This window comes from Chionomys nivalis, chromosome 2 (assembly GCF_950005125.1).
Source record: "Chionomys nivalis chromosome 2, mChiNiv1.1, whole genome shotgun sequence".
NCBI lineage: Eukaryota > Metazoa > Chordata > Mammalia > Rodentia > Cricetidae > Chionomys > Chionomys nivalis.
The window spans coordinates 132,777,447-132,791,888 of record NC_080087.1 but is presented as its reverse complement, the minus strand read 5'-3'; the positions used below and the strand labels follow the sequence as shown (position 1 = coordinate 132,791,888).

General features: G+C 42.5%; 1 protein-coding gene across 2 annotated transcripts in view; it reads left to right on the top strand.

Moving 5' to 3' along the window:
- Adam23 (ADAM metallopeptidase domain 23) overlaps positions 1–10,644 on the top strand; it is a 158,845-nt gene extending 148,201 nt beyond the window's left edge. The window contains exons 25-26 of one of the 2 annotated variants that reach the window (XM_057751383.1): positions 54–144; positions 7,320–10,644. In XM_057751383.1, the coding sequence (XP_057607366.1) occupies positions 54–144; positions 7,320–7,368 (140 nt within the window). In that variant the 3' untranslated portion in view covers positions 7,369–10,644. The remainder of the gene's footprint in view (positions 1–53; positions 145–7,319) is intronic. The other variant, XM_057751389.1, reaches the window with a different exon arrangement.
- Positions 10,645–14,442: the final 3,798 nt, after the last annotated feature.

Below are 14,442 nucleotides of genomic sequence, written 5' to 3'. Positions count from 1 at the left end.
CTGCCTTTCCCTTGTGGCTCACATGACTTTCTTCCCATGATCCTTTGTCACAGGTCCTAGTGCCACCAATCTCATAATAGGCTCCATCGCTGGTGCCATCCTGGTAGCAGCTATTGTCCTTGGGGGCACAGGCTGGGGATTTAAGTAAGCAATGCCGCATGTCTTTTTCTCTGTGGCTCGGGCACCTCTCTTTTCTGCTTACATAACCTGGTTTTGAGGTCCTGCTACGAGACTTTGTTGTTAAGAGCACAACCGCAAAAAGAATGTGCTTCTACCCAGCAGTGGGTTGGAAAGGAAGGACATGAGCTTCAAATGCCGTCCGCAGGCAGACAGGGAAGCATGGGCAACGGAAAGGGTCAATTGAATATGAAGCCAGAGCACTTAAGTAGGAGACATTCTTGCTTGTGGGAGCAAGTCTCCAGGAGTGCTTTTGGGTACAGTTAGGTGACCAGGGAGACATATTGGACATAAATACACATAAATTCCTAATTGTTTCTGCTAGACACTGATTCTAGTCCACGGGGGTTAGCTAAAACCTCAGCTATTACCTCATATGCAACTTTGTAATTTGAAGGCCTTTATTATTTATTTACAAATACTTGAAAAAATACTTTCCTTATTTCTCTAACCAACAAAATTTGAAAGTAATGGCTTTGTGGCCTTTACTGTAACATGTACATAGCTGAGTGGCCTGCTATGCTTTCATAACTTTTAATTTGGATTGCATATTGATAAGCAAGATTACTAAAGTAGACCATACTGGATAATCACAGACAAACCCTATTGTGTTTAACCTTTTTAAACATATTTATGGTTTATTTATTCTGGATATTTTGAATCTCAGATTTAATAGAGAGTCACTTCCATACGTTTTGATCTCTGGTGACCTGGTTTTTATTATTTGTAGGTAAGCCTTCCTCTGCCATACAGTCTCTTTCATAAATTAAGTTTCATCCAGATTGTTTGAGATGAATTTAAGTGGGAAATAAAACCTGCAGTCAAACCAAAGCCCCCACTTTGCTTCCATCCAACCACTCAATGGAAGAAGCTTTCTTTGGAAGGAACGTGTAGTGGCCTTCATTAAACCAGTTAAAATATTATTATTAGAAATTGATTATGAAAGAAAAGATACCAAGATATAATCAAAATAAATGAAACTTTTCTGCTAATTTGTTATGGTGTTAAGATTTAATGAATAAGTCCATAGCATTTGAGAGGCTTCTACTTGGAATGTTTATTGAATGGAGCTTGGTTTCTACACAGCTGTCTAGAAAGTTGCACTTAGTGAAATAGCACTTTTCTCATCAGCATGCTGGCAGAAACATGCAAGCTGAACAGGCCCATCATATTTGGATTTCTTCTCATTTTAGACCATTGTCCATCCTGGATCACATAAGGGGAATCTCAGAAGTGGTGTGTTTTTCTTTGGATTTTCCCCATTGCAGGGGAAAGCTTTTCTTAGTGCCCCACTACTGTGAAAAAGTCACTATATATTATAGAAATTGTGCATTCTATTTATAATGCTTCCTTTTCAAAAATAACATACGCCTCCAGAAAAGAAAGTCGGCTCATTCTGTGGCGTGCACCTCCTTAGCTTTAAGAAGCATTCATTTCAAAGGCCCAAGAAACTGTCTCCTGCGCTTCATGGCCACCCAACGCCGTGTGATGCCAGATGCACTGCTTCTTTGTTCTTGAGAAGAGCGCATCGTTCTGTAGCAGGACCTCAAACAGCAGCCTGGCTGGCTCTCAGCTTGAACCGCATGTCCTGGGGAGAAGCCTTTATCACTGTGTCGATTTGTGGGTTGGGCTCTGTGCGAACAATTTCCATCTAAGAGAGCTGTGCAGTCATCAGAAGAGCAGGGCATAGGGTGAGGGGTTGACACCGTCAACCAAAGCAAGGCTCAAACCCAGCTAGGCCAACTTTGTGTGGGGACTGTGGTACAGGGACACTTCCGGGGGAGCCCCGTTAAAGCCCCTTCTGATTTCTGCTGTCACTTCTGATAAAGTGTAGAAAGGCACAATCCTGCACAAAATGTGCTCTAAATACTTTTATGCCTTGGGGACAGCAGGCCAAGAATGTTTCTCAAAGCTTTAACTTCTTCTTTGTTTAACTTCTGGAACGGGAATTTGGAGACGCTCTTGTACTCCATGCTACGAGTTGCCATGCTGTTTACTTTAGATCTTACCAAGGCCTGGTAGTTTGTATCAAGCTGGGAATTGTTATTCCTTCCTCACAATGGAAGGCTGTCTGTGCTTAGCCATCATGCTCAAGTTTTCCCACCACTTGGATAGTTTTGAAGACGATTAGAGATAATTTGAAGTACTGAGTTGGAAGCCTTTCAGAGTGTCACTGAGTTCAGTGTAAATAAAAAGTTTCCTTTAGAAGCGGAAATTGGAAATAGCTGGTAAAGAAGATTGTTCTAGATAGCGCTGTTGGAAATCCTTCCTGAAATGGGGACATTATTCCTGGAAGAGGAGAGAGCAAAGCTGCCGGAAACCAGTGCGATTGATCGGGAGCTAGCACTTTTCCCTGCTGTCACCGCTCCTTAGGTGTGATTTGCTGAGTAGGTTAGATGTGGAGGAGAGTCACAACCACCCTTTACCTGCACAGGCACATGGAGACAGGCAAGAGATACAACTTCGCTTCCACTCACCATTGTCTCACTGATTCTTTCCTTACAGCACACTTGTGAGTTAGATGTTGAACGACAGGACTTTGGGAGGATGTGGATATGGGGGGGGGTGCACTTTATGTTCATAACATTATGCAAATATATCAGATGTATTATGATCTGAAATTAACACAAATTTAGGTTGCTTCTTTTTATATAGAGTCTGAAACCTTTGGTTAATGTACACAGACCTTTCACATGCAAAGTTGTAGAATTCCCCCAAAAAGAAAAGAGTACTCTTTGTTGGGGTTCTTGTTATGAGATTCGTGCATTCAGATATATTGAGTAATGTCAAATGGGCATGCGGTAATGTTGGTTTTGAGGTCTGGAGTGTACTAAGGCATGACCGAATGGCTAAGTTTCTAGGTGTTGAGAATCTTGTGGTTACTTCTGAGGCATTTTGTGGAAAACAAATGTAGGCTTTGACACACCAACCTGCCTGCTTCTTCCTGCATCTGCATTTCTTTTTCCTGGCTCCATCCTTTTCCTCTTCGTCTACAGAATGAGGTTGTGAGCTGTGATGAGGGAGTCACTAACCCTGTCCTGGTTGACTTTCGGGCCCCTGGTCCCTAATTCATACTGAATAATAATGATACTCAGACTACTGGAGTAACTGGCTTTTACTAGACGTCTGAACAGATAAAATAGATGATAGATTGTTTTAGTATCATCTTCCCCAAAGCTTAGGGAAAATGGAACTAGATTTTGTACATGCATTAAAAAATAAACTGTGGTGCTATTATTACATTGAAGAAAGCTACTTATGCAACCCCCCTGTTTCAGTTAGGGTCACTACTGCTGCAAGGAAACACCATGACCAGAAAATAACTTGGGGAGGAGAGGGTTTGTTAGTCTTACACTCTGTATTATAGTCTAGCACTGAAGGAAGCCAGAACAGGAATTCAAACAGGGAAGGAACCTGGAGGCAGGAGCTAATACCGAGGCCATGGAAGAGTCCTGCTTACTGGCTTGCTTCTCAGCCTGCTTTCTTATAGAACCCAGGACCACCAGCCAGGGGATGCCCCACCTACAACGGGCTGGCCCCTCCCCCATCGAGCATTAATTAAGATTGCCTGCAGGCTTGCCTCAGTTGCAGCTCATCCCTCTCCGTGACTTGAGCTATGTCGAGTTGGCTGTTGTCGCCTAGTCAGCACGGCACCCAAAGTTTGAACCTAAGGATTTAGATGTGAGCCCATGCGCACAATATTTACCAATATTTCAAGTAATAGCTATGGGGAAAACAAAGTTCTTGGCAGGGCAAGAGAAGGACATGAAGCTGACAGTGAGGTAATTTGCTGGCATTGACGCCAGAGTGAGAGTGGGCCCTTCCACCATGTTACAGTGTCTTCATATTGGAAAAGTATCACATGCGCCACTATCCCACCTGATCTCCATAGGTCCCAATGGCAAACGGGTTTCCGCCATTGCCAGCAGAGACTGTGTGGGCAGTTATATGTCCTCTTAGGGCAGTTCTTGCTGAGCTCTTCCTTTATCAGCCCGTGATTATCGCAGGTGGCTCTCTCCTCTCTCTCTCTCTCTCTCTCTCTCTCTCTCTCTCTCTCTCTCTCTCAGAAAGCACTTGCATTACCACTCTCTCTTAGCTCAAAACCATTTTTTTTGTTAGCCTGGGCTCCATTGTATTCCATTTCTTATCCAAATAAAAGATTGTCATAATTGGTCCTCTTCTAAAATGACAGCTGAAGGGCTATAGCCAGAAAAATAACTGAATCTTTATGGGGAAGGGAATTATTTTAATTTTCTTGAAGTTAGGAAGTGGAATAAATTTTATCCAGTTTCCCTATGAGCAGAATAACTAAATTATTGTTTTTGCTTCTAAATTCCATGTCATATTCAAATGCAGAGCCACGTTTCTTATTGTCTAAGCCCTTGGATTAGACCCTTTATTCTTCATACATCACCATGATGCCAGGCCAACCAGGAACATGTATGACTTTCCTGACTCAAACTCCCAAGGAAATGAGCTCAATGCAAGGTGGCCTAGAGGTTAAGTGTGTGTTCGGGGGTCTTTGTTGATGGGCATGGGGATTCAGATAAAGAATGTGACAATAAGTGGCTAGAGATGGGTTGGCAGTGAAGAGCACTCGGTGCTCTTGCAGAGGACTGGGGTTTGGTTCCCACATGGTAGCTTGCAACTGTCTAAAACTCCAGTTCCGGCAGAGGTGGTGCTCACTTCCTCAGTCCCAGGGCACTGGGCATGAACGAACGCACTTACAAATGTTCAGGCACAACGTCCCCACATCATTCTGTTAAAGGTTGTTGTAGTAGATAACTCTCCATCCTTGTCAGCAGACCCGTCTCCTGTTATCTAGAGATTTTAATGTCATGTGGATGTATATAATTACATGCATTTAGGCAAAAACTTAGATTTTCCACAAGTACAAAAAAATGATAAAAATGTTGTCATGGTAATCCTAAGGGTACGTATTGATATTTTACGATGGTCCAGAAATACCTTTCTTCTTGTAATTGCAAAATTACCTTCCAAATTCAGTGAGCAGAGGGCATTCAGACAAAACAGTTTGGAAAGGGAGCCAGCAAGGACCCTTATATTATAGTTTTCACTGTTACACTAAAGCTCAACAGAAAGAGCCTTCTGATCATGTGGAAAATCCAGGACAGGCAGTGTTCAATGTGTAGTGGCCCCTAGTGGATGTGTGGCTTAACTATGAAGGAACCTCACAGAGGGCTTGCAGGGTTCTTTCTCTCCTCATCTCTGGTTTCCCTCTCCCCTGTGCTGCAGCTTGCTTTCTCCACTGCTGTTGGTACTGCTCAGTGAGAACATAGGGCTTTATAGGGTAATGACTCCTTAGTCTGGCCCAAGATCCTGGTAACCCTGTAGACTGTTGTTCTACGGGAAGAGTGCAATCTAAGCTTCAAAAACTGGCATTTAAGAGGAGCACACACTTTTGGACACTAGCATTTCCTGGGTGCTAGGCTGAACGAGAATTTTAGATCTCTCCTTAAAAACAGGCTGCCTAGTTGTTCTGACCTTGAACGGTAGCTGCATTTGAATGAAAGAATTCCGAGTTGGGTAGTGAGATCACGTCCTGTTCGGTGCTAGCTGGGTTTGTTCTGTCCTCTGGGTTGACATTTGATGGTTCTTCTGAGTTCCATCAATGGACAGCTGACTTAGGTAGGGTCTCTGGTCCTCTGGGGGAATTTCTCAAGGTCAGGCAGTTGGTGTTTCTCTTCCATGAGTCTTTAGTAGGAATTACCTCTCTTAAACATCTTCTCAGAGAGCACGAGCCTCGATGGCAGATGCAGGTCCCGAGCTCCACAGAGTTCCTTTGGTGGTGAACACATTTTAGAGATGCCCCGTGCATTCTTACCTATGCTTCTGGTGCAGTCAGTGATGCCTGTGCTCAATCAAGATCGTTGCCTTCACAGAGGACTGGGTGGTAAGAAAAGTCAGCAACCCTAGTGCAAAGAGTGTTTACAGCAGTGAATTAAGTTCTTAAGCCAGAGTACAACATGCCCAAACTTTCATGAAAAACTTTTCAATGGCAGTTTCAGAAAAAAGAAAAGGGATATTTTTGTTGCAGACGGCAATGCTTGATATTTCGGAAGAGAAGCAGCCAGGTGGGTCTTCTGGGAAAGACAGAAACTTCGCAGGCACTTTTCTGCCTGCTTCAAGCTTTGGTTGTGTTTTGTTTGGAAGGACGTGGGTGAGGAGGAGTCTGCTGCAATGTTTGGTGCTTAGGGCCTGTGAAGGCATCCAGTTGGCCCCGAGTATGTGGGCGTGGGAATGAGGGAGCAGAGGGCTCCTCAGTCTCCAGTTTTGCATGATGCCTTGGTGGCGGCAGTGTTGCGCCCGCCAGTCTGCAGACTAATGCATGAGCCCCTTGCTTGATGCCCCACATGAAGCCAGACCATGGGGAGGTTATAGTCAACTCATGTTGCTGCCTTGTTGTGTCTTGCTGGTTCTCTCTCTCTCCCTCTCTCTCTCTCTGCACAGGAGTCACTTTCTAGGAGACTGGACACTGTGAGCAAGGCATTTGAACTTGCTCCTCTCAGCAGAGCTTAACTGCTGCATTTGCTTGGCTAACCCAGCCTGTGTTCATTCTCCTGAGTGTACCACCTCCCCCGTGTACTCTGTCTGTCAACCTTCCGCCATTAAAAGTGCTTGTTCCATAGTGGAGTACCACCTCACACACACAAGGCAGAAATAACCAGGCACAACAAGGCTTTTGTTTTTGTTTTTGCCACCTATGTAAGAGCCTTCCATTGCTACAGAACTCCGGGGGCGTAGAGGAAACACCTCCAGGACCTTCTGGGTTGTTCTTAGTTCCCTCGGGAGGAAGCCCCGAAGGGGCTGTCCTGTAGTGCTTTTCCTCTGATCAATTAGCAATGGCATTTACTTCTGGAAGAAGTCCAATTTGTGATTGAAAATGAATAATCTGAATCCTCCCCGAAGTTTGTCATCTCGTGGGGAAGCGGGAAGCCATTCCAGCACATTTGCTCTTCCATGTTCTGGGTTACTTTGGAGACTGCTTCCTTGTGAGCTGGTTACTCTGCACTGGAACTAGCACCATTGTTGTTACCATCCATTATCCCTCAACCTCATCTGATTAATATTGTGGCCTTTCTTTTCCTTTTCCTGAATCTTCTTTTAATGTACTCTGGAAGAAACGTCAAGAAGAGGAGGTTCGATCCTACTCAGCAAGGCCCCATCTGAGTCAGCCACACTGGAGGAAGGCCACCTTGTACTGTTGGGTTCTGGGTGTGATGGGTTTTCAGCCATGCTGCCGGAACTCTGAAGTCTGGAAACAAGACCATTGGGTGGTAATAACTACAGAACTGAAATGTGGAAATGGGGATGGGGTACAAGACAACTGTCCCTTTTGGAAATAACTTCAAGTAAACCCTCCTGTCACCTGTCAATAAAAGAGAGGGGGTTAAAGACCATGTCATTAAAAAAAACTGTTTAGAATCCTCTATTTTTTTCTTTCTAACTAAAGGAGAAAGGAAGAACAGCAAAGTGCAATAAAGAACACAAAGCAAATGATTTCCCCTTTAGCCTGCTGACACTTAATATCTTCTAAGTGATTTGGCATGATTTTCCCCTTTACTATCCAAGACAAACTCCAGTGGCATGAAGATCCAATTTTGGAAAGGATAAAAAAAAACTGCATGGCATATATAACACCAAGCTAGCAAGCCGATCTTCAGCAAAACCTACAGTGGAAGTCCTAAGGGGAAGATGACAGATGAACACACAGAAGTTGCCTAGGCCTGGATAACGCATCCTCCCTCTATCCCCCTTCCATATCCTCTCCACCCGCCCCTGCCCCATCCCTTCCCCTCACCTCCATGTTCCTCCTACCAACCCACGGCAGCACTGAGCCAGACTACACTCTTGCTGAATTCCCTTTCCCCATCATTTTCTCCCCTGGACCAAGCATCTGCTGGAAATAGGATCTGGAATTTGAACAATGCTGTTGTATAGTTCTTTTGTAAATGTAAATATGGAAATAGGAGATTTTGACATGCCATTTTCTCTTGTCTATATTGGAATGTTTTCCTTGCGAAGATTCTCCCTACATGAGTTGTTGCTTGCTCCACGTCCTCTTTTTCTTTCTTTTCTCTCATTTTCTTTCCTTCATTTTCTCTGTCCTCTCTTATAACATGTCCAATGATTGTTGGGCTTCTTAACAAAACAGATGTAGCCCCAGATACAGGGAGTTTGGGCACAAAACAAAGCAATTATGCTTGAAACCAAAATTATGAAAAAATAAAGCAGAGGACACAAAACAACCCATATCAAGAACACAAAAATTATGTAAATGTGAGTATATGTTCTGATTAGTCTAAAATTTTTGATGTCATCATAAGCACATGTATATAATGTAAGAAAACAGAGACCCTTCTCAAATGAATCACAAAAGTGCCAAGCTCGTGATTTTAGTTTTTGGTTTAGCCAGTTCTTTTTCCCTGTCTTAAATGTGAAAGGAGGAGAAACTTAAAGCCTTAAATAAAAATTAATACTTTTTAAATGTTGAAAGGTTGGAGGAAAGTTCAGCTTTCCATTCTGTTCCTATATATTTTTGTCAAATTTCATTTATGCTTCATCTTCCCACCTCAGAACACCAGTGCGATGGGGCAGAGTAGCGGGTAGCCTTCTGGTCATTCGGCCTGTCATTCAGCTTGGTGATTTCGGGAGCTCGCTTGGCCCTCAGTGTTTATCTGGCCTGTGGACTCTGGGAGACTGTAATGGGGTTCCAGTACATATGAACCCACAATCTTTTTTTCCCTCCAGTAGCTGGGGAGAGAGAATCTTGGCATTCCTGAGACTCTGGATTTCCCTCACCTTTCCTTCACCCATTCCTTCGTTAACGTTTAGCCAGGATAACTTCCATTGAAGTGTTAGGGCAACAACTTACTGAAGAAATTCTCTGCCATCTTTGTTTTAGATCTTCAGACTTGTACAGGATGGCCTCAGTGAACCCCATCTAAAATTTAAACCCCCAAGATCTGCACTTAGCTCTAAACCCCTTTCCAACAAGACTCATGCAGTGAGTTTTACATTTTTCTTGACTAGAAGGGAGGATTTCCTGAAAATGGGCTGCTTAGAGCTGGAGTTCCCCTCTTCCCTCGCAGATATCTTTAGTTATTGAAGTTGCACACTCGCAGCGCAGATATCTTGACTGCTGTATACTACCCCAGACCATAACCTGACATCTGAACCCTCGGGTGGCTTTCTGGGAATCAGGTGCTATGCAGGTATGCAGTCTCTTCCTTGAACTTGCTGTTTGCTTATATAGCGACAACAGGGCTATCTATAAGGTTTATTGGCCTTATTCCTGGTTTTATAAGACACAGGTTGTACCCCTTTATGGAAAGGCAGTGGCTCAGCTTGGAGGAAGGTTGGAGAAAATTCGGATAACTTGGCATCGCTCCCTGTTGTTGCATTGTCAAGGGGTTCACTTACACCCAGCAGCTGACACCCACACTACTCATTTCACCATTTCCGAGGCACCGTGTGACTTTATTGGACACGAAACCATGCCAGTTAGAAAACAGATCTCTATTGTTAACTTCTGAGCATTTCACAAACAACATTGTAAATGTGCGATGTTATTGTGTTTTAAATCAGACCACAGTGGTCCCCAAATATTATGTACATATGACAAATGTCAGTGTAACTTTTGGTCACACTGACAGTTTCATAGGTAGGCAAACCTATGCTCCAATGTTAAATTATTTGTGTGTAAAATGCACACGTGTTAAGCTATGTGTGCACGGACTTGAAGGGGAGTGCAGTCATACTGTACGCAATGGGTTAGCATCATTTTCAGTGGTGTTAGTTTATGAAGTTTCAAACCCTTTGCTACCTTTTCTCTTGCACATGCCATTTATTCGTGGTGTGAATACTCCTTATCCATTCGAATTCAGAGCACAAGCTGGCCACTGTGTAATGTTACCCAACAAGACTGTTCAGTGAAGACCGAGTTCCCATTTCACTTGCTATTCTTTTGCTGCGGTAATGAATGACACCTGGATGAGGAGGTGTGCGCTAGCGTCATTGCTCACTTGGGGTAGTGCATGAGCCCACTGAATTAGAGCTACTCCTCCCGGCTAAGTGAGCAGTACACATAGGTGCATGTTTGAAACATGAATCACATAGAGCTGTGGAATTTTGCCAAGTGATGTGCTGTCTTTTGTTTTCACTATGCAAAGATGGGAAATGCACAGCTTTTCAGAGATGATGTCTGAAAAACTTTACAACAATACTTGAATTCTTTCTTTAATCATCCCATCCCATTTTAAGGTCATCAATGCTTCCATTGTTAACTTTATTTTTTCCCCTTCAACTTTAATAGTTTGTAATCTTTAAATGCACAACCTGGACTTTTGTTTGATAAATTCTAATCTTGTTAGCTGCCTGTGAACGGAGATTCCGTCATCCTTATATGCATCTTTTAGTTGAGTGTACATTAAAACTTTTATTAATGTAGAATGTTGTAGCTTTGTGCCTTGTTTGGTTTTTCTTAACTCTTGTCTCTGTGTTTTCTTGCATAATTGGCTAAGTGGCCACCTGCCTAATATTATCTGGGATTTAGCAGTCTCAATCAAAGGCTCAATGAAAATCAAGGCAGTCAGTGGAGCAAAATAAAATCTCTGGTTAATGGATTAGAACTTTGGGGGGGGGGTTCACTAGAAGTTCTTTGCCTCATATGATCAGAAAGCAAAAAGAAAATAGTGAGACTCATACCACTGTTGATTTTATTTTGTGTTTTTAGTGTCTTGTCATCTGAGTTTAAAGAGTTGATGGCGAGCAGTAACATCCACACTTTGATTTGGTATCAAATTAACAATGAAGGTGCATATGTGTACACACACACACACGGGGGGGGGGGGCAGGAGGGGCAGGAGAGAGAGGAGGAGGTGGGAGGAGATGAAAGGAGGACAAAGGAAGAAGAGGTTATGTACATTACATTATCAGACATACTTAAAGTAAGTTACCTTGACAGCTCCTATAAAATTAGCGACCAACTTACATCCTTCCTGTTGAACATCTTCAATAACTCTTCCCTGTGTCCAGCTGTGCCTTATTTGTCTGTGTGATATAGCACAGGCACACACAGCTGCTGGCTTCCCTCCTTTCATCACGAAAGTCTAGAAGCCTTCTTTATTTCTGAAGAATACTTTATAGACTCAGTAATGAGCCTGCATGCTGCTGACCTCATGACCTCACCCATTTGCTTTCCGAGTCTAACTGACTCTCCTCTTCCCCTTAGCCATCTTAAAGTTTCCCCATCTACCGAGTCGGAATGATTGTCTCAAGATTTTGTGTCCATTGTCTCTTATTCTTTGGTTTCTGTGTAACTTCATGTAATGAAGGAAATGCAGAAACACGTAAACAGCACAGATGACATACTTAAGGAAGTAAGCATGGTGCCATTTACAGTAGACTTTGAAGGAATGATCCGAATCTGTGATGCACTGTCCTTTAGGTTATCCTGTTTTGGGGGCTGACATTGAAATGAGTTGTTCATTCTCCCTTGATAGCATAACAGAAAAAAAGTAACCCAGAAATGGAACTCGGAAAACTTCCTAAACAAGAGCTCAATTAAGTAGATGATCTATTTGCTCAAGATAGAATTTCTGAATAACTCAAAATTTAAGGTTAATCTTGAGATTAACATGAAAGGGCCAGAGATTCCTTCTCCGTTCATCCACCCAAAAGTCTGTGCTTTGCGATAAGAATTTAGAAGATAAAAACACAAGAAAACTCTCACCTTCCAGTTGCTCAGTTAATCACCGAGAGAAAAAACATTAAGTAGAAATTCATTATTGGAGAGCGTATATAAGAGGGAAAAGAAGAGACAAGCATAGGGGCTTCCTGACAAAAGTGAGTTTTGATATATTTGAAAAGATATTTAGACTTCATCACTAATAAAATGAAAATTATACTCAAATCACAGAAGCAAAGTACACACAGACCTCGTAGAAGGAGCTGGACCTTTAAGGTAAGTAGACCCAAGTGTCTGGTGTGTCCAGTTTGAGTTTCCTATTCTGCCTTCATCCACCTTCTCGCCTTTGACAAACGCTGGTTGAATATGAGTCTAGTCCTGTTCCGTATCCTAAACACGGTGATGCGATCTCAATGTTGTGAGCAAAGCGCATCCTTTAAAAATGACATAATTAGGGGGAGGGAAATGGGAAACGGGGAGGAGATGGAAATTTTAATTAAAAAAGAATAAAATAAATAAGTAAAAATGATATAATTCACTCTCAATACACACCAGAGGGTCTAGGGAGAAAGGAGGCTTTTCCTACCCTTGGGATTAGGATGATTTCAAAAGGGAGGAGGTATTTGAGCAAAAGATTGTGCCAAAGGATCTAATGCCAAGTTATATTCAGCAATAGCTAACTTATTTTGGTGGCAAAGTTTGCTCATAAATGCTTGAAGGTAGAATATCTAGCAAGGTTCAGATCTAATTGTCAAATCCAGATTTTGGGGTATCTTGCTTGTGTCAAGGTTAATATGTCTGTTAGAACTTTATATTTTGGGATACTTTCTCACTAAGGTGTTCATTAGGAATCTGTCTCCTATGCTTGGGATGATCAGTAATGACAAAGAATTTCTGCACTTGAACTGTGAAACTTGTAGTGGTTTTTTCTGAGCATTAAGATACTGGCTAAGCTCAATCAGTAGTGAGAGAATGGAGAAGAATCATAAACAGTTAAAGCATCATTTGGTGAGTCTTTGTATTAATGAAGCATCAGCATCATTTTCTAAGAGCAGCCATACTTCCCAGTCAACCAAAATTAAGGTTTGCCTCTCTGTTTTACCTTGGAGGGAAGATTGCTCTTCTTCAACCTTGTAAGAAATGCATTAGCAGGTCTGGCTCCTTACCTATAACAAGTCTGTAGCCACACAAAGGAAATGCCATGGCCCTTGTTATATGGAATAGCTGTCCTCCCGGGATCTGGGGATATTCCTTTGCCAGCTGATTGCATGCGCACATATGTGCCCTGGTGTGGCTGTTATGATGGTCATGACACCAGAGTCCACTCGTAGAGGAATATCTTAAGTGTGATCACTGAAAGCCCAATTGGCATGTTAATGAAGTCCTTCAAAAATGGCAAAACAAAACAAAGCTTTCTGCATCTTAAATGATCACAAGTGCATCAAGAGTCCATCACGGCTCTCTGGAGCTTTAAATAGCCTCTAGCCTTTAGGGGGTAAATGAGCCTGAAGCAGAGCTGCCCTTCAGTTCCTGGTCTTTGGATCAAGACAGAAAAAAGTGACATGGATTGTAGGTTACAGCAGAGAGGCCTCTGTTTCCCTAAGGGCCACAGTCTTCTAATATCACCGTAACTCACAAAGAGGCGGTGAATAGTGTGGCCATCGCACGTGACAGCTTCATGCACTTTTCCTGTGTAGGCAAAATGGTTACAATGCAAGGATCACAAAGCAAAATTTCTGCAGGAGAGTTGGTTACCAAGTTGAACAGAAGGAGAGCCCAAAGAGCTGAGGATGGTCAAGCTGAGCTGGGTAGCACACATCTTGTCCTGAAGGAAGCAGTTTCTGCTCAGATCCAGCCAATTGTCACTCGATGAAAAGTGGGCCTGCCGGTGCTCATTCCATTTATATTCCTAGAATAGTCAGAAACTGCTTTTTACATAATCCATTTCTCTAGTATCAAAGCTCATTCATGTCATAAAAAAGTCTATATGGATCAAGACAGTAGAAATGGAAACAATCTTCTCATAGCCTGCTGGTCCTTCCAAAGCAAGTACTTAAACTAACAGGACATATTAAATATGTTAGTTTCCCTATGAGAATGCAAATGTGGCCTTGCTTCCAGTCTGGATGACAGGCTACCCAGTGAGCCCAGAGTCACAGCTACTATCAGAGAGTGCTGTGGTTGATTACAAATGTCTGTGCAGCGTCCTCCAGTATTCAACTGGATCCACCTTTATAAGGCCTTTCTTTATATTGTTGATTTTCAAGGCCTGTTTATCTATAGAGTTAGCCCCAGCATCCTCTTGTTTTCTGTCAGTGAAATTAAGATTCTTAGCCTAAGAGGTACAAAATCTCCAAACACAGCAGGAAAGGACAGCTGCTACTTGTTTGAAGCAATTATTTCCTTACTAATCATAAAAACTTACATGTAGAGATTTTTAGATTTGAGAAACAAATAAAATCTTAAAGAAGAAAGTGAAGATCACTGTACTCTAATCAACCTGTAATCTCTTTAGTGTTTCCCTCTGATCTTTTATTTTCTTGTCATTGTCCTCT